The sequence below is a fragment of the Bufo bufo genome, chromosome 1, assembly GCF_905171765.1.
Source record: "Bufo bufo chromosome 1, aBufBuf1.1, whole genome shotgun sequence".
Taxonomy (NCBI): Eukaryota; Metazoa; Chordata; class Amphibia; order Anura; family Bufonidae; genus Bufo; species Bufo bufo.
The window spans coordinates 390,236,337-390,263,387 of NC_053389.1; the positions used below are offsets into that span (position 1 = coordinate 390,236,337).

At 43.3% G+C, this 27,051-nt stretch overlaps 1 protein-coding gene across 1 annotated transcript in view; it reads right to left on the reverse strand.

The window, feature by feature from the left end:
* HRH2 (histamine receptor H2) overlaps positions 1-27,051 on the reverse strand; it is a 234,667-nt gene that overhangs the window by 29,296 nt on the left and 178,320 nt on the right. Inside the window, exon 2 of the mRNA XM_040405669.1 lies at positions 2,124-2,284. Within this exon, the coding sequence (XP_040261603.1) occupies positions 2,272-2,284 (13 nt within the window). The 3' untranslated portion in view covers positions 2,124-2,271. The remainder of the gene's footprint in view (positions 1-2,123; positions 2,285-27,051) is intronic.

The following is a 27,051-nucleotide window of genomic DNA, read 5'->3' on the forward strand; positions in this document are numbered from 1 at the left end:
CCCTAACTACCATCAGGCAGGAGCCCCAACAACAGGGTGTGTCCCAAGGGAAGAAAAGGTGCACACTCTTGTCATTGTGCTGGCCCTAGGAAGCATCAGTTTGAGAATTGCCACTGTGAATGATTATTGCAGCGAGAGCCACTAACATCCTCCGATCCTGCTCCTTCTGGCTTGTGGAATATAGAAATCACAAAAACATATGAAACAACAATCAAAAAACAACTCATGTTGTTGGCATGATGTATGACATTCACAGAGTTTACTGTGCAGGGAGAGGGAGGAGGGTGGATGAGGTGAAATGTCCTGATAACTTATTGTCAGTAGTATAATTGCATGCTATTTTCCCTAAACTTTATAATACTAAAGTTACATTTAATTTACTCCTGCCTGTAATGATAATGAGATGACTGCTGAGAAGTGATGTCCACAAGTGAGAACAAGTCAAAAGCTTGTGTAAAAACTACAATATTTCAGTATTGTTTTTTAACAACAGAAATGTTACAGTGGTGGATCAAGGCTGCCACTGCTTTGCTCACCTGTTATGGCCCTCTTCCTCCCGGTGGCCTGGAAATGCTTCCCACTATTCTTCTCTTCCCAGAATGCCCAAACTTTATCCTTCCTTCCAAGCTCCATCCTTCCATGCAGGCTTTGGACTGTTATCGACTCAGCCTTTTAATCCCTACCCATAGGGCATGCAAGCACACACTCCCCAGTTCTTAAAGGGCCAGCATATGCACCTTGGTTCACACCAGCCATTGACTAGTTACATGGGGGTACTTAAGGCACCTTCCCCAGTGCAAAGGTGCCTGAGCAATTACGTTTTGTTCCCTTCAGTGTGTACTGTTCTGTTTCTCTGTGTACTGATCTGTGCCTGTTTAGCCATATTAATCCTATTTTATTGGCCCTGACCTCAGACCTGTTACTGTGTTCAGCCTGGCCTGGCCTTGGCCTGGACTGACTATGAGTATGACCTGTCCATTTGGTGCTACACGCCAGTGTCTCTTGGCCCTTATAGATCAGCAGATAGCCATGTGGAGGCTGCTACAAGATATGGTGGCCGGATATGTTCCCTGCAGTGAAGTCCAGATCACAGTATAGAGGTTGAAGGGTGAATGTTAAGGATCCACCAGGGTGGCACCCTTGAGTTTAGCCCCTGGTTGGATCCGTTGATTTGCAAAGTAGTTTCATAGTCACTGCCACAACAAATAGATGATAAGGGAAACAAAAGAAAATACCATGCAATAAGAAAAAAAAAGTAACTTCAAAACTTGATTAAATAAATAGGTCATTTTATGACCAAAGATTTCCTGTAACGTGTAAATGTTATGATGGTGGCTGTCCAGAGTGGCCCGCATCCTGCTTTACCGGCATCCCACACACGCACACCCTCTTCTGCTATCTGCTGCAGGCCCAAATGCCAGAGCTCCAGGTACCCTCTGCTGTCCTCCTATTTTGTTGCAGACTTAGGCCTGAGCTCCTCTGCCTAATATGCTCCTTAAGGTACGCACACACTCTCTGCCTCTTAAACAGCCTGCGTGTGCACTTCCAAATACTTCCCCAGCATATGGCTGGCTATCCCTGGGTATTTAAAGCACCATCCCTAGTAGGAAGGTGCCTGAGCTTCAGTTCCCAGTTTCTAGTTTGCTAGAAAAGGTGCGTGTTTTCTGTCTAACTGACCATACACTGAACTTCTGCTTGATGATCGACTTTGATTCTCTGCTGCCTGCCTAACCTTAGCCTGTTTCTTATATTGACCCATTGCCACATGTGCTGAACTCAGACTTGTTTTTTGGATACATTTGTAGGCAGCCTGCCCTGACCTCAGCTAGTGCCTGTGTCTGTGACTCCCGTTAGTCAGCCTCCAACTACACAAGGACTATCACAAGAGGTAGTGGCCTGGTAGCTCCCCTGCAGTGAAGACCAGATCCCTGTATGGAGGTTAAAGATTAAAAACCAGGTGACTGCCAGGATAACGTCCTTATAGGTAGCCTAAAGTCAAACTGGTTAGTTGGTACACTGGGTCCACATCCACTTTCCATTATAGTAAAATCATACAAGAATGCAGATTTAACCCTTTCCAGGCTCAATGACAATTCAAGAAGGATTTTAAAATCCACACTCACCCAAGGTGCTCTTGGCTCTATTTTCCTTTTCTTCTGGAATATCCGACCTGGTCCACTGATCCAGCTGGACTCTGCATTGAGCACTCTGAAGTTTAAAGTTATGGTGGCGGGCCTTGTACAGGGTTAAAAATCGAGGACGATGAGTAACCTATGGTCCTGAGCTGGAAAGGGTTAAAATATAAAGAACAAATAAATATCCATCAGTGAAATGTTGAACATTGGGATTCTAAATGTCATAATGTACTAACATTAGTTGCCATTATTAATTTATGTTTCATAAAGAAATGATTTTCAGTTTCAACAGTTTCATTCTAGTGCCACTGAGCCCAGATGTGGCTTCATCTCTTGTAGCTTCACCTCTATTTTTAATGTACACATGTTTATGTATACATCAGTTACTAATTAGAATAGATGTATTTATTTAAAGGGGTGAGCCAGGTTTTAAAAATTAATCAGCTGTTCGAAGGGGAAATGGTGCTCAAGGAAGTGCTGCAGCCTCATCATTGTTTACATTGCTACTGTACTGAACAATGCTGCACATTGTTTACATTAATACTATACTGCACAATGCTTTACTTTTATTGGAAACTCTGTTAGATATTGCTGCCTTGTCCTATTTACTTAAAGCACTGAAGGCCCCTCACAATTATTGAAAAGTGAAAGGATAACGTGCTTCAAACAAATTGAATTGACAATTTGCCATCGTCATTAGTGTTGAGTGAATCGAAGTAACCAAATTGAATGCGATCTGAATTTCAGGAAAACTTCGATTCACAATGAATCTGATTTCCTCTCACTTTGTTGTAACAAATCAATTGTTTCCTAAAATGGGGACTACATGTGTTACAAAGTGAAAGTAAAGAGCCTGGGAAGGAGATATGACACAAAATTCCATGCAGCCAGCCAATCAGCAGATACCCATCCTCTGTGATGTCACAGCCCTATAAAAAGTCTAATCCCACCTGCTCTCCGCCATTTTACAGTGAACTGAGCATACAGACAGATGTGCCAAATACTAGGGACAGAGTTTACCAAAGCTTTAATTGTAGATAGGGAAAGTGCAGGGACAATAAAGGCAGATTGCAGGGAGTGTTTTTAGACACTGTAGGGAGAGCATAGGGAGACTACAGGGACAGTGCAGGCTTGGTAAAATAACCCTGTGCATTTTGTTCCAATGCTGTTCCATTCATTCTAAATCTGTTCTGTTATACATAGTCTGTGGATCAGATTAAAGTCTCAACAGCTGGTGTATCTAATTAATCTGATGCACCATTAATAATTAATCTGTTCAGTTATACATAGACGTACACTACATCAAGACTCATTGTCATCAGGTGGTGTAATATAGGCACATTTATATAGTTCATATTCTGGACCATTTATGCTTAATCTGTTCTGCTATACATAGACTGATGTTATCTCTGTTTTGGACCCACTACTGTTTTTACCTTACCAATACTGATAAAATGCTAACTAAACACTTAGTGAAGGCAGAGTCGCTTTTTTGGGCTGTTCTTCTGATGGCCTTACTGCTGATACCTTCCCCACTGTCATGGGGCCAATCCTTAAATTTTGGGCCACTGCATGGTTAAGTCCACGTCGATAAATTAGACCTGACGCTAACTTTGACTGTAAGGTTGAGTTCCCACTTCTGTTATTCGGTCAGTTATTTCCATCACTTATTGAAAGGCAAATTCAGGAGATAAGCCTAGTATCTAATTAGGTATCAAGAATAGACTTGAACCTGTTCTGTTGGTTTGACCCACACCTGCTTTGGGCTGACAGTTACTGACCAAATAAGTAAAGTGTGAACTAAGCCTAAGGCCTCATGCACATGAACGTTGTGTGCATCCGCGTCCGTTCCGTCATTTTTCACAGTTTAGCGGAGGTCCCATTCATTTCTATGGAGCTGTGAAAAAAAACTGATAGTCCTCCGTTTTTTCTCCGTGTCCGTGATCTGTGATTCCAGTCCGTCCAAAAAATATAACCTGTCCTATTCTTGTCAGTAGAAAACGGATGAGAGACCCATTAAAGTCAATGGGTCCGTCAAAAAAAATGGATGCACAACTGGTATGTCATCCGTGTCCGCATCCGTGTCCGTTTTTTTCTACAAGACCTTGGTGCAATAAAATTACACTTTTCATTAACCTTCCTTTTTTTTTCCCCTGTCAGACAAAAAAAAAGGAAGACACAAGGAAACACAACTGAAGCAAAATCGGACACGGACCACTGAAGCCAAATCACTGACAGTGAAAAAACACTGTCGTGTGCATGAGGCCTTATAGTGATGCAGTCATTCCACATCTAACAAAAGGAATTCAAACGCATGTGTTTGCACTGCCATAACATAGATTAAAATAACCTTTTTTCTCTACTACTTTATTGGCGCTGCTTCCATGTCCTTATTTTGTTCCACCAAAGAGTGAATTTGGTGAAGCATCCAAATCAAATTTTTGAAAACTTTGCTCATCTCTAATCGTTATGGGTAGAGTTAAGCGGACAACTGGATGTTCGGGTTCGACGAGTTCGAAAAAAAAGTTAGGGTTCGGGACCCGAACATGACCCGAACTTGACCCCGAACCCGAACCCCATTGAAGTCAATGGGGACCCGAACTTTTGGGCACTAAAATGGCTCTAAACTAGTCCTGGAAAGGGCTAGAGGGCTGCAAAAGGCATCAAAATGTGATTAAGAGCATGGCAACTGTTCTGCAAACAAATGTGGATAGGGAAATGACTTAAAATAACAAAATACAGAAGAATTAAAAATAACAATCTGGATCTAGGAGTAGGAGGTTGAGGAGGCGGTGGATGGGTAGATGTGGCGGTGTACGTTGACTGGGCGGTGTAGGTGGAAGCGGCGGTGAAGGAGGAATAGAAAAAATGTAGGCGTGCTCAAACCCTGTTGCACCGAGCACGGACCATGCCGGGAACCACAGCGTAACTTCCACTGTGACAGCGGGGGCACAGTGGAAGCACAAGGCGAAGGCAGAGGAGGAGGAAGAGGTCTCCAACGCAGCTGGGCCACCGCCAGCACCTGAGAAGGCAGGGTTAGCATGTCCAAAATGTTACACTCCACTGGACTGGAGTGTAACTGGCTTTTAATCTGCACTGAAAAATAAAGGTAACATTTTAATCGAGCTGGACTTTTCTCTCTCCTTTACTGAAGGAGGAATAGGTAGCCAACACTGATTTGTGTTATTTTTTATTTTTAAATTGGGTTATCCCCCAAAATATTGGGACATATAACAAAATAAAACAAAGAATAAGTGCACTTGAGTACAAGAATGGATGGTTGAGGCTGGTATAAATGTCTATTCTGCACAAGGTACGGACAAGTCCTGTGGGATCCATGCCTGGTTCATTTTAATAAACGTAAGCTTGTCCACATTGGCTGCGGTCTGTGATAATGCTCTCTGCCGTACTAAACACACGTTCACACTATACACTGGCTGCAGGGCAGGTCAGCACCTCCAAGGCTGACAAAGCTTTTCCACATTTTGGCCATGCTAACCCTGCCTTCTCAGATGCTGGCGGTGCCCCAGCTGCGTTGGAGACCTCTTCCTCCTCCTCTGCCTTCGCCTTGTGCTTCCACTGTGCCCCCGCTGTCAGGTGGGAAAGAAATCATCAGCGTGCAATGCAGAGCAGGGGTTCATTTACGGCAAAAAAGGGGGTTCATGTCACCGAGCAATAGAACAGAGGATTTTGAGAGAACGAGGCCCATGTCACCCAGGCACAGCAGGGGTTCCTTCACGGCAAAAGGGGGTTCATGTCACCCAGCAATAGAACAGAGGATTTTGAGAGATTTAGGCCCATGTCACCCAGGCACAGCAGGGGTTCATTCACGGCAAAGGGGGGTTCATGTCACCCAGCAATAGAACAGAGGATTTTGAGAGATTTAGGCCCTGTCACCCAGGCACAGCAGGGGTTAATTCACGGCAAAAGGGGGTTCATGTCACCCAGCAATAGAACAGAGGATTTAGAGAGATTTAGGCTCCTGTCACCCAGGCACAGCAGGGATTCATTTTACGGCAAAGGGGGGTTCATGTCACCCAGCAATAGAACAGAGGATTTTGAGAGATTTAGGCCCCTGTCACCCAGGCACAGCAGGGGTTCATTCATGGCAAAAGGGGGTTCATGTCACCCAGCAATAGAACAGAGGATTTTGAGAGATTTAGGCCCCTGTCACCCAGGCACAGCAGGGGTTAATTCACGGCAAAAGGGGGTTCATGTCACCCAGCAATAGAACAGAGGATTTAGAGAGATTTAGGCCCCTGTCACCCAGGCACAGCAGGGGTTCATTCACGGCAAAAGGTGGTTCATGTCACCCAGCAATAGAACAGAGGATTTTGAGAGATTTAGGCCCCTGTCACCCAGGCACAGCAGGGATTCATTTTACGGCAAAAGGGGGTTCATGTCACCCAGCAATAGAACAGAGGATTTTGAGAGATTTAGGCCCCTGTCACCCAGGCACAGCAGGGGTTAATTCACGGCAAAAGGGGGTTCATGTCACCCAGCAATAGAACAGAGGATTTAGAGAGATTTAGTCCCCTGTCACCCAGGCACAGCAGGGGTTCATTCACGGCAAAAGGTGGTTCATGTCACCCAGCAATAGAACAGAGGATTTTGAGAGATTTAGGCCCCTGTCACCCAGGCACAGCAGGGATTCATTTTACGGCAAAGGGGGGTTCATGTCACCCAGCAATAGAACAGAGGATTTTGAGAGATTTAGGCCCTGTCACCCAGGCACAGCAGGGGTTAATTTACGGCAAAAGGGGTTCATGTCACCCAGCAATAGAATAGAGGATTTTGAGAGATTTAGGCCCCTGTCACCCAGGCACAGCAGGGATTCATTTTACGGCAAAAGGGGGTTCATGTCACCCAGCAATAGAACAGAGGATTTTGAGAGATTTAGGCCCCTGTCACCCAGGCACAGCAGGGGTTCATTCACGGCAAAAGGGGGTTCATGTTACCCAGCAATAGAACAGAGGATTTTGAAAAATTTAGGCCCCTGTCACCCAGGCACAGCAGGGGTTCATTCACGGCAAAAGGTGTTTCATGTCAAACAGCAATAGAAAAGAGGATTTTGAGAGATTTAGGCCCCTGTCACCCAGGCACAGCAGGGGTTCATTCACGGCAAAAGGGGGTTCTTGTCACCCAGCAATAGAACAGAGGATTTTGAGAGATTTAGGCCCCTGTCACCCAGGCACAGCAGGGGTTCATTCAGGGCAAAAGGTGGTTCATGTCACCCAGCAATAGAACAGAGGATTTTGAAAGATTTAGGCCCCTGTCACCCAGGCACAGCAGGGGTTCATTCTCGGCAAAAGGTGGTTCATGTCACCCAGCAATAGAACAGAGGATTTTGAGAGATTTAGGCCCCTGTCACCCAGGCACAGCAGGGGTTCATTCACGGCAAAAGGGGGTTCATGTCATCCAGCAATAGAACAGAGGATTTTGAGAGATTTAGGCCCCTGTCACCCAGGCACAGCAGAAGTTTGTATACACCAAAAATGGTAAAATGTCACCCGACAATTGAAAATAAGAATTTTTTATATTTAGGGCACTAAAATTGGCACTTTTTTGCATAAAAATGGCTCTAAAATAGTCCTTGAAAAAAAAGGCTAGAGGGATGTAAAAGGCAGTAAAATGTGCTTAAGAGCATGGCAACTGCTCTGCAAACAAATGTGGATAGGAAAATAAAATGAAATAAAATAACAAAACAGAGGAGGAGGTGGATATGGAGTCGGAGGTTGAGGAGGCGGTGAATGTGGTGTTGTAGGTGGAGGCAGCAATGGAGGAGGAGGAGATAGCCAACAATGTGTTTTTTTTATATTTTTTATTGGGGTAGGTAGCCCCCAAAATATTGGGACAAATAAAAAAAAAGAAAACAAAGAACCATTGCACTTGACTTGAGTACAAGAATGTATGTTTGATGGTGGTATAAATGTCTATTCTGCACAAGGTACAGACAAGTCTTGTGGGATCCAAGCCTGGTTCATTTTAATTAACGTGAGCTTGTCCACGTTGGCTGTGGACAGGCGACTGCGCTTGTCTGTGATGACGCCCCCTGCCGTGCTAAACACACGTTCAGATAATACACTGGCTGCAGGGCAGGCCAGCACCTCCAAGGCGTAAAGGGCAAGCTCAGGCCATGGGCCCAATTTGGAGACCCAGAAGTTGAAGGGGGCAGACCTGTAGGCGTGTGCACACATACTGCTCCACCATGTTGGTGAAATGCTGCCTCCTGCTAAGACGTTCCATATCAGTTGGTGGGGCTGGTTGTTCTTGCCGTGCTGAAAAAGCTTTTCCACATGTCGGCCATGCTAACCCAACCTTCTGAGGTGCTGACGGTGCCCCAGCTGCGTTGGAAACCTCTTCCTCATCCTCTGCCTTTGCCTTGTGCTTCCACTGTGTCCCGCTGTCAGGTGGGAATGCCACCAGCAGCGCGTCTACCAGAGTGCGCTTGTACTCGCGCATCTTACGATCACGCTCCAGTGACGGAATTAAGGTCGGTACGTTGTCCTTGTAACGGTGATCCAGCAGCGTGGCCACCCAGTAATCAGCACGAGTTAGAATGTGGACAGCTCGGCGGTAGTTGCGGAGACACTGCTGTATGTAATCGCTCATGTGTGCCAGGCTGCCCAGAGGCAACGAAAAGCTGTCCTCTGTGGGAGGTGTATCGTCTGTGTCCTCTGTATTCCCCCATCCACGCTTCCCTCATCTTCCTCCTCCAGCTCCTCCTGTGCCACATCCTCTTCCATCATCATTGCCATGAGCGTTTTTTCAAGGAGGCATAGAAGTGGGATAGTAACGCTGAGAACGGTGTTATCGGCACTGGCCATGTTGGAGGAGTACTCGAAACAGCGCAACAAGGAACACAGGTCTCACATGGAGGCCCAGTCATTGGTGGTAAAGTGGTGCTGTTCCGCCGAGCGACTCACCTGTGCGTGCTGCAGCTAAAACTCCACTATTGCCTGCTGCTTGCACAGTCTGGCCAGCATGTGCAAGGTGGAGTTCCACCTTGTGGGCACGTTTGCATATGAGGCGGTGAGCCGGTAGGCCGAAGTTACGCTGCAGCGCTGACAGGCGAGCAGCAGCAGGGTCAGAACACCGAAAGCTCGCACAGACGGCCCGCACTTTATGCAGCAGTTCTGACATGTCGGGGTAATTTTTAAGGAATCTCTGAACCACCAAATTCAGCATATACGCCAGGCAATGTCAAATGTCCAACCGGCTAGTCCCAGAGCTGCTACGAGATTTCGCCCATTATTGCACACCACCAGACCGGGCTTGAGGCTGACTGGCACAAACCACTCATCGGTCTGTTGTTCAAGACGCGTCCACAGCTCCTGCGCGGTGTGGAGTTTGTCCCCCAAACAGATACGTTTTAAAACTGCCTGCTGTCGTTTACCCCTGGCTGTGCTGAAGTTGGTGGTGAAGGTGCAACGCTGACCGGATGAGAAGCTGGTAGAGGATGAGGAAGCAGAGTAGGAGAAAGCAACAAGAGGCAAACTGAAGCGCCCTGCAATCCTCGGTGGAAGATGGACATGCGCCAAACTGCTATCCGCCTCAGGCCCAACCGCCACTGCATTTACCCGGTGTGCTATTATGGAGATATAACGGCCCTAACCGTGCTTACTGGTACACGTATCCGTAGTCACGTGCACCTTGCCACAGATGGCGTTGCGCAGTGCACCGCTTATATTGTCCCCCACTTGGTTGTGAAGGGAAGGGATGGCTCGCCTTGAAAAGTAGTGGCAGCTGGGCACGACGTACTGTGGGACAGCCACCGCCATAAGGCCTTTAAAACTATCCGTCTCCACCAGACGGAATGACAGCATTTCAAAGGAAAGTAATCCTAATACGGTGTTGGACCCCCTTTTGCCTTCAGAACTGCCTTAATTCTATGTGGCATTGATTCAACAAGGTGCTGATAGCATTCTTTAGAAATGTTGGCCCATATTGATAGGATAGCGTCTTGCAGTTGATGGAGATTTGAGGGATGCACATCCAGGGCACGAAGCTCCCGTTCCACCACATCAAAAAGATGCTCTATTGGGTTGAGATCTGGTGACTGTGGGGGCCATATTAGTACAGGGAACTCATTGTCATGTTCAAGAAACCAATTTGAAATGATTCAAGCTTTGTGACATGGTGCATTATCCTGCTGGAAGTAGCCATCAGAGGATGGATACATGTTCTCATTCTGTTTACGCCAAATTCGGACTCTACCATTTGAATGTCTCAACAGAAATCGAGACTCATCAGACCAGGCAACATTTTTCCAGTCTTCAACAGTCCAATTTTGGTGAGCTCGTGCAAATTGTAGCCTCTTTTTCCTATTTGTAGTGGAGATGAGTTGTACCCGGTGGGGTCTTCTGCTGTTGTAGCCCATCCGCCTCAAGGTTGTGCGTGTTGTGGCTTCACAAATGCTTTGCTGCATACCTCGGTTGTAACGAGTTGTTATTTCAGTCAACGTTGTTCTTCTATCAGCTTGAATCAGTCGGCCCATTCTCCTCTGACCTCTAGCATCCAAAAGGCATTTTTGCCCACAGGACTGGCGCATACTTGATGTTTTTCTCTTTTCACACCATTCTTTGTAAACCCTAGAAATGGTTGTGCGTGAAAATCCCAGTAACTGAGCAGATTGTGAAATACTCAGACCGGCCCGTCTGCCACCAACAACCATGCCACGCTCAAAATTGCTTAAATCAACTTTCTTTCCCATTCTTACATTCAGTTTGGAGTTCAGGAGATTGTCTTGACCAGGAGCACACCCCTAAATGCATTAAAGCAACTGCCATGTGATTGGTAGACTAGATAATTGCATTAATGAGAAATAGAACAGGTGTTCCTAAAAATTCTTTAGGTGAGTGTATATCTTTGCACAAAATGGCTGTGTTTCAAATGCCTAATTCAAACCCTTGTATGTATAAGGGGGATCACACACACCCTGAAACAGTGTAGGCCTGCAGTAAATATATCTTTGCACAAAAAGGCTGTATTTCAAATGCCTAATTTAAACCCCTGTATATATAGGGGATATCACACACGCCCTGAACCAGTGTAGGCCTGCAGTAAATATATCTTTGCACAAAAATGCTATATGTCAAAAGGCTATATTTCAAATGCCTAATTCAAACCCCTGTATGTATAGAGGGGATCACACACGCCCTGAACCAGTGTAGGCCTGCAGTAAATATATCTTTGCACAAAATGGCTGTATTTCAAATGGCTGTATTTCAAATGCCTAATTCAAACCCCTGTATGTAGAGGGAGTATCTCACAGGGTCTGAACCAGTGTAGGCATGAAGTAAATATATCTTTGAACAAAAAGGCTGTATTTCCAATGGCTGTATTTCAAATGCCTAATTCAAACCCCTGTATGAATAGGGGGGATCACACACGCCCTGAATCAATGTAGGCCTGCAGTAAATATATCTTTGCACAAAATGGCTGTATTTCAAATGGCTGTATTTCAAATGCCTAAATTAAACCCTTGTATTTATAGGGGGGGATCACACACGCCCTGAACCAGTGTAGGCCTGCAATAAATATCTCTTTGCACAAAAAGGCTGTATTTCAAATGGCTGTATTTCAAATGCCTAATTCAAACCCCTGTATGTATAGGGGGGGGGTAACACACGCCCTGAACCAGTGTAGGCCTGCAGTAAATATATCTTTGCACAAAAAGGCTGTATTTCAAATGGCAATATTTCAAATGCCTAATTCAAACCCCTGTATGTAGGGGGGATCAAACACACCCTGAACCAGTGTAGGCCTGAAGTAAATATATCTTTGCACAAAATGGCTGTATTTCAAATGGCTGTATTTCAAATGCCTAATTCAAACCCCTGTATGTATAGGGGGGATCACACACGCCCTGAACCAGTGTAGGCCTGAAGTAAATATATCTTTGCACAAAAAGGCTGTATTTCAAATGGGTGTATTTCAAATGCCTAATTCAAACCAATTGTATAAGGGGGATCCCACACGCCCTGAACCAGTGTAGGCCTGAAGTAAATATATCTTTGCACAAAAAGGCTGTATTTTAAAAGGCTGTATTTCAAATGCCTTATTCAAACCTCTGTAAGTATAGGGGAGATCACACATGCCCTAAATCAGTGTAGGCCTGCACTAAATATATCTTTGCACAAAAAGGCTGTATTTCAAATGGCTGTATTTCAAATACCTAATTCAAACCCCTGTATGTTGGGGGGATCACACACACCCTGAACCAGTGTAGGCCTGAAGTAAATAATTCTTTGCACAAAAAGGCTGTATTTCCAATGGCTGTATTTCAAATGCCTAAATAAAACTCCTGTATGTATAGGGGGGATCACACACGCCCTCAACCAGTGTAGGCCTTAAGTAAATATATCTTTGCACAAAATGGCTGTATTTCAAATGGCTGTATTTCAAATGCCCAATTCAAACCCCTGTATGTATAGGGGGATCACACACGGCCTGAACCAGTGTAGTCCTGAAGTAAATATATCATTGCACAAAAAGGCTGTATTTCTAAAGGCTGTATTTAAAATGCCTAATTCAAACCCCTGTATGTATAGGGGGGATCATACACGCCCTGAACCAGTGTAGGCCTGAAGAAAATTATATCTTTGCATAAAATGGCTGTACTTCAAATGCCTAATTCAAACCCCTGTATGTATAGTGGGGATCACACATGCCCTAAACCAGTGTAGGCCTGCAGTAAATATATATTTGCACAAAATGGCTGTATTTCAAATGGCTGTATTTCAAATGCCTAATTCAAACCCCTGTATGTATGGGGGGGGGGGGGTAACACACGCCCTGAACTAGTGTAGGCCTTCAGTAAATATATCTTTGCACAAAAAGGCTGTATTTCAAATGGCTGTATTTCAAATGCCTAATTTAAACCCCTGTATGTATAGGGGATCACACACACCAGAACCAGTGTAGGCCTGCAGTAATTATATTTTAGCACAAAAAGGCTGTATTTCAAATGGCTGTATTTCAAATGCCTAATTCAAACCCCTGTATGTATAGGGGGGATCACACACGGCCTGAACCAGTGTAGGCCTGAAGTAAATATATCCTTGCACAAAAAGGCTGAATTTCTAAAGGCTGTATTTCAAATGCCTAATTAAAACCCCTGTATGTATAGGGGGGATCACACACGCCCTGAACCAGTGTAGGCCTGCAGTAAATATATCTTTGCACAAAATGGCTGTATTTCAAATGGCTGTAATTCAAATGCCTAATTCAAACCCGTGTATGTATAAGGGGGATCACACACGCCCTGAAACAGTGTAAACCTGAAGTAAATATATCTTTGCACAAAATGGCTGTATTTCAAATGGCTGTATTTCAAATGCCTAATTCAAACCCCTGTATATATAGGGGGGATCACACACGCCCTGAACCAGTGTAGGCATGCAGTAAATATATCTTTGCACAAAAATGCTGTATGTCAAAAAAGACTGTATTTCAAATGCCTAATTCAAACCCCTGTGTGTATAGATGGGATCACACATGCCCTGAACCAGTGTAGGCCTGAAGTAAATATATCTTTGCACAAAATGGCTGTATTTCAAATGCCTAAATCAAACCCTTGTATGTATAGGGGGGATCACATACGCCCTGAACCAGTGTAGGCCTGCAGTAAATATATCTTTGCACAAAATGGCTGTATTTCAAATGGCTGTATTTCAAATGCCTAAATCAAACCCTTGTATGTATAGGGGGGATCACACACGCCCTGAACTAGTGTAGGCCTGCAGTAAATATATCTTTGCACAAAATGGCTGTATTTCAAATGGCTGTATTTCAAATGCCTAATTCAAACCCCTGTATGTATAGGGGGGAATCACTAACGCCCTGAACCAGTGTAGGCCTGAAGTAAATATATCTTTGCACAAAATGGCTGTATTTCAAATGCCTAATTCAAACCCCTGTATGTAGGGGGGATCACACACGCCCTGAACCAGTGTAGGTCTGCAGTAAATATATCTTTGCACAAAATGGCAGTATTTCAAATGCCTAATTCAAACCCCTGTATGTAGGGGGGATCACACACGCCCTGAACCAGTGTAGGCCTGAAGTAAATAATTCTTTGCACAAAATGGCTGTATTTCAAATATCTGTATTTCAAATGCCTAATTCAAACCCCTGTATGTATAGGGGGATCACACACGCCAGAACCAGTGTAGGCCTGCAGTAAATATATTTTAGCACAAAAAGGCTGTATTTCAAATGACTGTATTTCAAATGCCTAATTCATACCCCTGTATGTATAGGGGGATCACACAAACCTGAACCAGTGTAGGCCTGAAGTAAATATATCTTTGCACAAAAAGGCTGTATTTCTAAAGGCTGTATTTCAAATGCCTAATTCAAACCCCTGTATGTATAGGGGGGATCACACACGCCCTGAACCAGTGTAGGCCTGAAGTAAATATATCTTTGCACAAAATGGCTGTATTTCAAATGGCTGTATTTCAAATGCCTAATTCAAACCCCTGTATGTAGGGGGGATCACACACGCCCTGAACCAGTGTAGGCCTGAAGTAAATAATTCTTTGCACAAAATGGCTGTATTTCAAATATCTGTATTTCAAATGCCTAATTCAAACCCCTGTATGTATAGGGGGATCACACACGCCAGAACCAGTGTAGGCCTGCAGTAAATATATTTTAGCACAAAAAGGCTATATTTCAAATGACTGTATTTCAAATGCCTAATTAAAACCCCTGTATGTATAGGGGGATCACACAAACCTGAACCAGTGTAGGCCTGAAGTAAATATATCTTTGCACAAAAAGGCTGTATTTCTAAAGGCTGTATTTCAAATGCCTAATTCAAACCCCTGTATGTATAGGGGGGATCACACACGCCCTGAACCAGTGTAGGCCTGAAGTAAATATATCTTTGCACAAAATGGCTGTATTTCAAATGGCTGTATTTCAAATGCCTAATTCAAACCCCTGTATGTATAGGGGGGATCACACACGCCCTGAACCAGTGTAGGCCTGCAAAAAATATATCTTTGCACAAGAAGGCTGTATTTCAAATGGCTGTATTACAAATGCCTAATTCAAACCCCTGTATGTATAGGGGGATCACACACGCCCTGAACCAGTGTAGGCCTGAAGTAAATATATCTTTGCACAAAATGGCTGTATTTCAAATGGGTGTATTTCAAATGCCTAAATCAGACCCCTGTATATATAGGGGATCACACACGCCAGAACCAGTGTAGGCCTGCAGTAAATATATCTTTGCACGCAAAGGCTGTATGTCAAAAGGCTGTATTTCAAATGCCTAATTCAAACCCCTGTATGTATAGGGGGATCACACACGCCCTGAACCAGTGTAGGCCTGAAGTAAATATATCTTTGCACAAAATGGCTGTATTTCAAATGGGTGTATTTCAAATGCCTAAATCAGACCCCTGTATATATAGGGGATCACACACGCCAGAACCAGTGTAGGCCTGCAGTAAATATATCTTTGCACGCAAAGGCTGTATGTCAAAAGGCTGTATTTCAAATGCCTAATTCAAACCCCTGTATGTATAGAGGGGATCACACACGCCCTGAACCAGTGTAGGCATGCAGTAAATATATCTTTGCACAAAAATGCTGTATTTCAAATGGCTGTATTTCAAATGCCTAATTCAAACCCCTGTATGTATAGGGGGGGGTAACACACGCCCTGAACAAGTGTAGGCCTGCAGTAAATATATCTTTGCACAAAAAGGCTGTATTTCAAATGGCAATATTTCAAATGCCTAATTCAAACCCCTGTATGTAGGGGGGATCACACACACCCTGAACCAGTGTAGGCCTGAAGTAAATATATCTTTGCACAAAATGGCTGTATTTCAAATGGCTGTATTTCAAATGCCTAATTCAAACCCCTGTATGTATAGGGGGGATCACACACGCCCTGAACTAGTGTAGGCCTGCAGTAAATATATATTTGAACAAAAAGGCTGTATTTCAAATGGCTGTATTTCAAATGCCTAATTCAAACCCCTGTATGTATAGGGGGGATCACACACGCCCTGAACCAGTGTAGGCCTGCAGTAAATATCTCTTTGCACAAAAAGGCTGTATTTCCAATGGCTGTATTTCAAATGCCTAATTCAAACCCCTGTATGAATAGGGGGGATCACACACGCCCTGAATCAATGTAGGCCTGCAGTAAATATATCTTTGCACAAAATGGCTGTATTTCAAATGGCTGTATTTCAAATGCCTAAATTAAACCCTTGTATTTATAGGGGGGGATCACACACGCCCTGAACCAGTGTAGGCCTGCAATAAATATCTCTTTGCACAAAAAGGCTGTATTTCAAATGGCTGTATTTCAAATGCCTAATTCAAACCCCTGTATGTATAGGGGGGGGGGGGGGGTAACACACGCCCTGAACCAGTGTAGGCCTGAAGTAAATATATCTTTGCACAAAAAGGCTGTATTTCAAATGGGTGTATTTCAAATGCCTAATTCAAACCAATTGTATAAGGGGGATCCCACATGCCCTGAACCAGTGTAGGCCTGAAGTAAATATATCTTTGCACAAAAAGGCTGTATTTAAAAAGGCTGTATTTCAAATGCCTTATTCAAACCTCTGTAAGTATAGGGGAGATCACACATGCCCTAAATCAGTGTAGGCCTGCACTAAATATATCTTTGCACAAAAAGGTTGTATTTCAAATGGCTGTATTTCAAATACCTAATTCAAACCCCTGTATGTTGGGGGGATCACACACACCCTGAACCAGTGTAGGCCTGAAGTAAATAATTCTTTGCACAAAAAGGCTGTATTTCCAATGGCTGTATTTCAAATGCCTAAATAAAACTCCTGTATGTATAAGGGGGATCACACACGCCCTCAACCAATGTAGGCCTTAAGTAAATATATCTTTGCACAAAATGGCTGTATTTCAAATGGCTGTATTTCAAATGCCCAATTCAAACCCCTGTATGTATAGGGGGATCACACACGGCCTGAACCAGTGTAGTCCTGAAGTAAATATATCATTGCACAAAAAGGCTGTATTTCTAAAGGCTGTATTTAAAATGCCTAATTCAAACCCCTGTATGTATAGGGGGGATCATACACGCCCTGAACCAGTGTAGGCCTGAAGTAATTATATCTTTGCATAAAATGGCTGTATTTCAAATGCCTAATTCAAACCCCTGTATGTATAGGGGATCACACACACCAGAACCAGTGTAGGCCTGCAGTAATTATATTTTAGCACAAAAAGGCTGTATTTCAAATGGCTGTATTTCAAATGCCTAATTCAAACCCCTGTATGTATAGGGGGGGGGGGGTAACACACGCCCTGAACCAGTGTAGGCCTGCAGTAAATATATCTTTGCACAAAAAGGCTGTATTTCAAATGGCAATATTTCAAATGCCTAATTCAAACCCCTGTATGTAGGGGGGATCACACACACCCTGAACCAGTGTAGGCCTGAAGTAAATATATCTTTGCACAAAAAGGCTGTATTTCAAATGGGTGTATTTCAAATGCCTAATTCAAACCAATTGTATAAGGGGGATCCCACATGCCCTGAACCAGTGTAGGCCTGAAGTAAATATATCTTTGCACAAAAAGGCTGTATTTAAAAAGGCTGTATTTCAAATGCCTTATTCAAACCTCTGTAAGTATAGGGGAGATCACACATGCCCTAAATCAGTGTAGGCCTGCACTAAATATATCTTTGCACAAAAAGGTTGTATTTCAAATGGCTGTATTTCAAATACCTAATTCAAACCCCTGTATGTTGGGGGGATCACACACACCCTGAACCAGTGTAGGCCTGAAGTAAATAATTCTTTGCACAAAAAGGCTGTATTTCCAATGGCTGTATTTCAAATGCCTAAATAAAACTCCTGTATGTATAAGGGGGATCACACACGCCCTCAACCAATGTAGGCCTTAAGTAAATATATCTTTGCACAAAATGGCTGTATTTCAAATGGCTGTATTTCAAATGCCCAATTCAAACCCCTGTATGTATAGGGGGATCACACACGGCCTGAACCAGTGTAGTCCTGAAGTAAATATATCATTGCACAAAAAGGCTGTATTTCTAAAGGCTGTATTTAAAATGCCTAATTCAAACCCCTGTATGTATAGGGGGGATCATACACGCCCTGAACCAGTGTAGGCCTGAAGTAATTATATCTTTGCATAAAATGGCTGTATTTCAAATGCCTAATTCAAACCCCTGTATGTACAGTATAGTGGGGATCACACATACCCTAAACCAGTGTAGGCCTGCAGTAAATATATATTTGCACCAAATGGCTGTATTTCAAATGCCTAATTCAAACCCCTGTATGTATAGGGGGATCACACACGCCCTGAACTAGTGTAGGCCTTCAGTAAATATATATTTGCACAAAAAGGCTGTATTTCAAATGGCTGTATTTCAAATGCCTAATTCAAACCCCTGTATGTATAGGGGATCACACACACCAGAACCAGTGTAGGCCTGCAGTAATTATATTTTAGCACAAAAAGGCTGTATTTCAAATGGCTGTATTTCAAATGCCTAATTCAAACCCCTGTATGTATAGGGGGGATCACACACGGCCTGAACCAGTGTAGGCCTGAAGTAAATATATCTTTGCACAAAAAGGCTGTATTTCAAATGGCTGTATTTCAAATGCATGATTCAAACCCCTGTATGTAGGGGGGATCACACACGCCCTGAACCAGTGTAGGCCTGAAGTAAATATATCCTTGCACAAAAAGGCTGTATTTCTAAAGGCTGTATTTCAAATGCCTAATTAAAACCCCTGTATGTATAGGGGGGATCACACACGCCCTGAACCAGTGTAGGCCTGCAGTAAATATATCTTTGCACAAAATGGCTGTATTTCAAATGGCTGTAATTCAAATGCCTAATTCAAACCCTTGTATGTATAAGGGGGATCACACACGCCCTGAAACAGTGTAAACCTGAAGTAAATATATCTTTGCACAAAATGGCTGTATTTCAAATGGCTGTATTTCAAATGCCTAATTCAAACCCCTGTATATATAGGGGGGATCACACACGCCCTGAACCAGTGTAGGCCTGCAGTAAATATATCTTTGCACAAAAATGCTGTATGTCAAAAAAGACTGTATTTCAAATGCCTAATTCAAACCCCTGTGTGTATAGATGGGATCACACATGCCCTGAACCAGTGTAGGCCTGAAGTAAATATATCTTTGCACAAAATGGCTGTATTTCAAATGCCTAAATCAAACCCTTGTATGTATAGGGGGGATCACACACGCCCTGAACCAGTATAGGCCTGCAGTAAATACAGCCATTTTGTGCAAATATATATTTACTGCAGGCCTACACTGGTTCAGGGCGTGTGTGATCCCCCCTATACATACAATGGTTTGATTTAGGCATTTGAAATACAGCCATTTTGTGCAAAGATATATTTCAAATGGCTGTATTTCAAATGCCTAAATCAAACCCTTGTATGTATAGGGGGGATCACACACGCCCTGAACTAGTGTAGGCCTGCAGTAAATATATCTTTGCACGAAATGGCTGTATTTCAAATGGCTGTATTTCAAATGCCTAATTAAAACCCCTGTATGTATAGGGGGGGGGGGGGGAATCACACTTGCCCTGAACCAGTGTAGGTCTGCAGTAAATATATCTTTGCACAAAATGGCTGTATTTCAAATGCCTAATTCAAACCCCTGTATGTAGGGGGGATCACACACGCCCTGAACCAGTGTAGGCCTGAAGTAAATAATTCTTTGCACAAAATGGCTGTATTTCAAATATCTGTATTTCAAATGCCTAATTCAAACCCCTGTATGTATAGGGGGATCACACACGCCAGAACCAGTGTAGGCCTGCAGTAAATATATTTTAGCACAAAAAGGCTGTGTTTCAAATGACTGTATTTCAAATGCCTAATTCAAACCCCTGTTTTTTACGGGGATCACACAAACCTGAACCAGTGTAGGCCTGAAGTAAATATATCTTTGCACAAAAAGGCTGTATTTCTAAAGGCTGTATTTCAAATGCCTAATTCAAACCCCTGTATGTATAAGGGGGATCACACACGCCCTGAACCAGTGTAGGCCTGAAGTAAATATATCTTTGCACAAAAAGGCTGTATTTCAAAAGGCTGTATTTCAAATGCCTTATTCAAACCCCTGTAAGTATAGGGGAGATCACACATGCCCTAAATCAGTGTAGGCCTGCACTAAATATATCTTTGCACAAAAAGGCTGTATTTCAAATGGCTGTATTTCAAATACCTAATTCAAACCCCTGTATGTTGGGGGGATCACACACACCCTGAACCAGTGTAGGCCTGAAGTAAATAATTCTTTGCACAAAAAGGCTGTATTTCCAATGGCTGTATTTCAAATGCCTAAATAAAACTCCTGTATGTATAGTGTGGATCACACATGCCCTAAACCAGTGTAGGCCTGCAGTAAATATATATTTGCACAAAATGGCTGTATTTCAAATATCTGTATTTCAAATGCCTAATTCAAACCCCTGTATGTATAGGGGGATCACACACGCCAGAACCAGTGTAGGCCTGCAGTAAATATATTTTAGCACAAAAAGGCTGTATTTCAAATGACTGTATTTCAAATGCCTAATTCAAACCCCTGTATGTATAGGGGGGATCACACACGCCCTGAACTAGTGTAGGCCTTAAGTAAATATATCTTTGCACAAAATGGCTGTATTTCAAATGGCTGTATTTCAAATGCCCAATTCAAACCCCTGTATGTAGGGGGGATCACACATGCCCTGAACCAGTGTAGGCCTGAAGTAAATATATCTTTGCACAAAATGGCTGTATTTCAAATGGCTGTATTTCAAATGCCTAATTCAAACCCCTGTATGTATAGGGGGATCACACACGCCAGAACCAGTGTAGGCCTGCAGTAAATATATCATTGCACAAAAAGGCTGTATTTCTAAAGGCTGTATTTAAAATGCCTAATTCAAACCCCTGTATGTATAGGGGGGATCATACACGCCCTGAACCAGTGTAGGCCTGAAGTAATTATATCTTTGCATAAAATGGCTGTATTTCAAATGCCTAATTCAAACCCCTGTATGTATAGTGGGGATCACACATGCCCTAAACCAGTGTAGGCCTGCAGTAAATATATATTTGCACAAAATGGCTGTATTTCAAATATCTGTATTTCAAATGCCTAATTCAAACCCCTGTATGTATAGGGGGATCACACACGCCAGAACCAGTGTAGGCCTGCAGTAAATATATTTTAGCACAAAAAGGCTGTATTTCAAATGACTGTATTTCAAATGCCTAATTCAAACCCCTGTATGTATAGGGGGGATCACACACGCCCTGAACCAGTGTAGGCCTGAAGTAAATATATCTTTGCACAAAATGGCTGTATTTCAAATGCCTAATTCAAACCCCTGTATGTATAGGGGGGATCACACACGCCCTGAACCAGTGTAGGCCTGCAAAAAATATATCTTTGCACAAGAAGGCTGTATTTCAAATGGCTGTATTACAAATGCCTAATTCAAACCCCTGTATGTATAGGGGGATCACACACGCCCTGAACCAGTGTAGGCCTGAAGTAAATATATCTTTGCACAAAATGGCTGTATTTCAAATGGGTGTATTTCAAATGCCTAAATCAGACCCCTGTATATATAGGGGATCACACACGCCAGAACCAGTGTAGGCCTGCAGTAAATATATCTTTACACGCAAAGGCTGTATGTCAAAAGGCTGTATTTCAAATGCCTAATTCAAACCCCTGTATGTATAGAGGGGATCACACACGCCCTGAACCAGTGTAGGCATGCAGTAAATATATCTTTGCACAAAATGGCTGTATTTCAAATGGCTGTATTTCAAATGCCTGAATCAAACCCTTGTATTTATAGGGGGGAATCACACACGCCCTGAACCAGTGTAGGCCTGCAATAAATATCTCTTTGCACAAAAAGGCTGTATTTCAAATGCCTAATTCAAACCCCTGTATGTATAGGGGGGGGGGGGGGGAAACACACGCCCTGAACCAGTGTAGGTCTGCAGTAAATATATCTTTGCACAAAAGAGCTGTATTTCAAACGGCTGTATTTCAAATGCCTAATTCAAACCCCTGTATGTATAGGGGGGTCACACACGCCCTGAACCAGTGTAGGCCTGCAATAAATATCTCTTTGCACAAAAAGGCTGTATTTCAAATGCCTAATTCAAACCCCTGTATGTATAGGGGGGGGGAGGGGGTAACACACGCCCTGAACCAGTGTAGGTCTGCAGTAAATATATCTTTGCACAAAAGAGCTGTATTTCAAACGGCAATATTTCAAATGCCTAATTCAAACCCCTGTGTGTATAGATGGGATCACACATGCCCTGAACCAGTGTAGGCATGCAGTAAATATATCTTTGCACAAAATGGCTGTATTTCAAATGCCTAATTCAAACCCCTGTATGTATAGGGCGGAATCACACACGCCCTGAACCAGTGTAGGCCTGCAGTAAATATCTCTTTGCACAAAAAGGCTGTATTTCAAATGCCTAATTCAAACCCCTGTATGTATAGGGGGGGATCACACACGCCCTGAACCAGTGTAGGCCTGCAGTAAATATATCTTTGCACAAAAAGGCTGTATTTCAAATGCCTAATTCAAACCCCTGTATGTATAAGGGGGATCACACACGCCCTGAACCAGTGTAGGCCTGAAGTAAATATCTCTTTGCACAAAAAGGCTGTATGTCAAATGGCTGTATTTCAAATGCCTAATTCAAACCGCTGTATGTATAGGGGGGATCACACATGCCCTGAAACAGTGTAGGCCTGAAGTAAATATATCTTTGCACAAAAAGGGTGTATTTCAAATGCCTAATTCAAACCATGTGTATAAGGGGGATCCCACACGCCCTGAACCAGTGTAGGTTTCCAGTAAATACTGTATATCTTTGCACAAAATGGCTGTATTTCAAAAGGCTTTATTTCAAATGCCTTATTCAAACCCCTGTATATATAGGGGGGATCACACATGCCCTGAATCAGTGTAGGCCTGCAGTAAATATATCTTTGCACAAAAAGGCTGTATTTCAAATGGCTGTATTTCAAATGCCTAATTCAAACCCCTGTATGTATAGGGGGGATCACACACGCCCTGAACCAGTGTAGGCCTGAAGTAAATATATCTTTGCACAAAAAGGCTGTATTTCAAATGGCTGAATCAAACCCCTGTGTGTATAGGGGGATCATACACGCCATGAATTAGTGTAGGCCTGAAGTAAATATTTCTTTGCACAAAAAGGCTGTATTTAAAATGGCTGTATTTCAAGTGCCTTATTCAAATCCTTGTATGTATAGGGGGATCACACACGCCCTGAACCAGTGTAGGCCTGAAGAAAATATATCTTTGCAGAAAATGGCTGTATTTCAAATGGCTGAATCAAACCCCTGTATGTATAGGGGTATCACACACGCCCTGAACGAGTGTAGGCCTGAAGTAATTATATCTTTGCACAAAAAGGCTGTATTTCAAATGCCTAATTCAAACCCCTGTATGTATAAGGGGGGTCACACACGCCCTGAACCAGTGTAGGCCTGCAGTAAATATATCTTTGCACAAAATGGCTGTATTTCAAATAGCTGTATTTCAAATTGCTGAATCAAACTCCTGTATGTATAGGGGTGATCTCACAAGCCCTGAATCAGTGTAGGCCTGAAGTAAATATATCTTTGCATAAAATGGCTGTATTTCAAATGGCTGAATCAAACCCCTGTATGTAGAGGGGGTATCTCACAGGGCCTGAACCAGTGTAGGCCTGAATTCAATATTGGTGCACCACATGGCAGTATTTAAAATCTCTGCAGTATATAATCCTGTAATTTCACACATGCTGATGCTGCAAGGCCTGAAAATAGTGTTTTTTGTCAAAAGAGTGTGTTTTTCAAACCCCAGAACATTATGGGTGTATTTCTACCTTAAATTGCACACTAATACAGATGTTGTAGATTTCCAAAAAAGTCTTTTTTTGCAAACAGAATATGAAAGCTGTATATATGAAACTTGAATTTAACACTTGCAGATCTGGAAAATACATTTTTTTGAAAAAAAAGTGTGTTTTTCAAACCCCAGAAAATGATGGGTGTATTTCTACCTTAAATTGCACACTAATACAGATGTTGTAGATTTCCAAAAAAGTCTTTTTTTGCAAACAGAATATGAAAGCTGTATATATGAAACTTGAATTTAACACTTGCAGATCTGGAAAATACTTTTTTTTTTTTTAAATGTGTTTTTCAAACCCCAGAAAATGATGGATGTATTTCTACCTTAAATTGCACACTGACTAATACAGATGTTGTAGTTTGACACATAAAAATGGTGATTTGCAATGTCCCAAAAGCTCAGATGCAGTGCTGGTGCACTGAGTATGCATAAAATGGCCGACGCCGCCACCCACCTAACTAACAGAATTCTAAAAGTTTGTATTTTTTGGTCAATGAGCTCAGGGCAGGGTAAAACGACAGTGCCCTGCACCAACACAACTATTTGTCTGTAGATCACTGAGTTAGATGCTCTCCTATGATCTCCCTGAAATCACAAGTCCAGCAGCATCCTCTCCCTACACTTGTAACAGCAGAGTGACGTGCAGCGCTACGTGACTCAAGCTTATATAGAGCCTGGGTCACTTTCTGCTCTGGCCAATCACAGTCATGCCATTAGTAGGCATGGCTGTGATGGTGTCACGGCTGAGGATGGGGAATACCCTCAGCCGTGCGGTATCAGCAGATGTAGTGGTCGCTGCTCGACCAGGACAACAGGATTAGGGAGCAGGTGACCTCCTAATCGCATCCCTAACCTGACCCTGACTCCTAGCTACATGAGCCGACCTTGATGGTAGGAGGGCTCATGCTCCGGAACCTTGAAGTCCCTGCTAGCCCTCAAGATGGCCCTAAACTAGGAGCTGGGTAGACAGCCCGTTACTCCTGGACACGGAAGAACAGGAGTCTAAAGTGGCCAAGCAACACAGACAGGGGGAACATAAACAGACACATGGCAGTGACAGGTAAGTGAGCCTAGTACCACACTTACCTGCCACAGACACACAACCTGGAACCCAAGTGCTGCTGTCCACAAACACCAAAGACAGAGCACACCACACACATCACAGGAAACCATATGCTGCAATAAGAAACGACCAAACAAACATCTACCAAACACCATACATGAAGTAAACACACATCTTCATAAACATAGAGAATCACAATTTATGACCACAAGGGTGGCCCTCAGTGGCAGATGGAAATGTGACCAGGAGAGTTCCTCCAGCTTACAACAAGGCTGGAGTACCCCTCAGACATCAGGTCTAAACTGAGGCTTTATAGCCCATGCAGCCACACCCACAAATGGACACACCCAGTGCACACACACACACTAGGAAGGAAGTTAACCCTTCCAACACCAGGGAAGGGAAGACATCAACTTAAAGGGAAAGTGTCCAACACCTAGGTCACACTGTGGCTGTTGCCGCAAGCAACGACATGGGTGGCAACCGTGTCCTGGGAGTCAGCCCGAAGGCCGGAACACTGCCACCACATGTATACACAACAACCAAACGTTGCCACGGGCAACCACAGTGAGGGGAAGATGTCAGTGCACACCAAACATAAGACAGAGTGCACACAGACATACATAAGTGCAAACATACAGACACACAAACTCCAAAGGGACCGCACACATACCTGTTGTCTGCGGCAACCGCACTTGAGGCAAACTACATCAAGCCTCAAGCTGCGGTTGAAACAACAACCCAAACCGCGGGCAACTGTATGCGGCTCCCAAGGAGTCACGGCCAGAACCGTGGCCGTGACAGATGGCCTCTTGGGGCAAGTAGTATGACTCTTGTTGATTGGCTGCTGTGCAGCTTTTCAAAAAGCGCCAAGAAAGCGGCGAACACTGAACCTGAACCCGAACTGAACTGAAATGTTCGGGTTCGGGATCCCAGCATCCTAAAGTTCGGGTTCGCTCAACCCTAGTTATGGGTAGAAAAATTTCCCCTTAAAATGTTTGTTCTACCATAAGAACTTATCCGACCTCTGGAACCCTTACCGATGACAAAAATGAGGTGCCAGAGTCCCCAGAGTGAATGGAGTAATGGTGACACATGCACATGGACACCCCATTCAACTGAATGGAGCAGCAGCGCATATGTGTGACTGACTTACATATGTTGGGAAAAAACCTTTATCGGACCCTAGTCTGACTGCTCATATTTAGAATGAATACAGATTATGTCACTAGAATGCCCTGTAATGCAATCTAAGCGGTCATGTGTGGTTAAACTGCATAATTTAGATGTTTCTCTGATCTCCACTGTTGTAGGAGAACTGTGGGTGTGTAATACTGCCATTGTTCATTACTGCCATGGGCCATCAAGGCTCTTTGCACATTGTAACTTGGCTCTACATTTAGATTATACCTTGGGAAAAACCTGGCAAATAAATAAAGCATATTCATAAGGAATCATTCAGAAATGTCCTTTTCCTTCACTAGCTAGTGTACCTTTTTTCAAATTTATAGTAAAGTGCAACTGACAGCAGTTTCTTGCCCTTAAAACAATATACTTTTTTAACAATTGTATTCAATGGCTGACATATGCCAGTCTATGCCTGTTCAGTAACATATCAGAGCTTTCCATTGTAGTTACACTTCATATGTCAGGAAATCCTCCCAAAGTGTAACTTGGACTAAATCCTCAGATGCAGTTTATGCAGAGCTGAACTGAAGGTGTTACCCATCATGACTGTTGCGTATGATTGAAATGATATACTGTTATATATTAAACATTTTATAATCTACAGGCTTTTAACTCTATGGAAAAGTCAATGGAGAATGTAGAGTACGGCTTCGTTCACATCACCGTTCAGC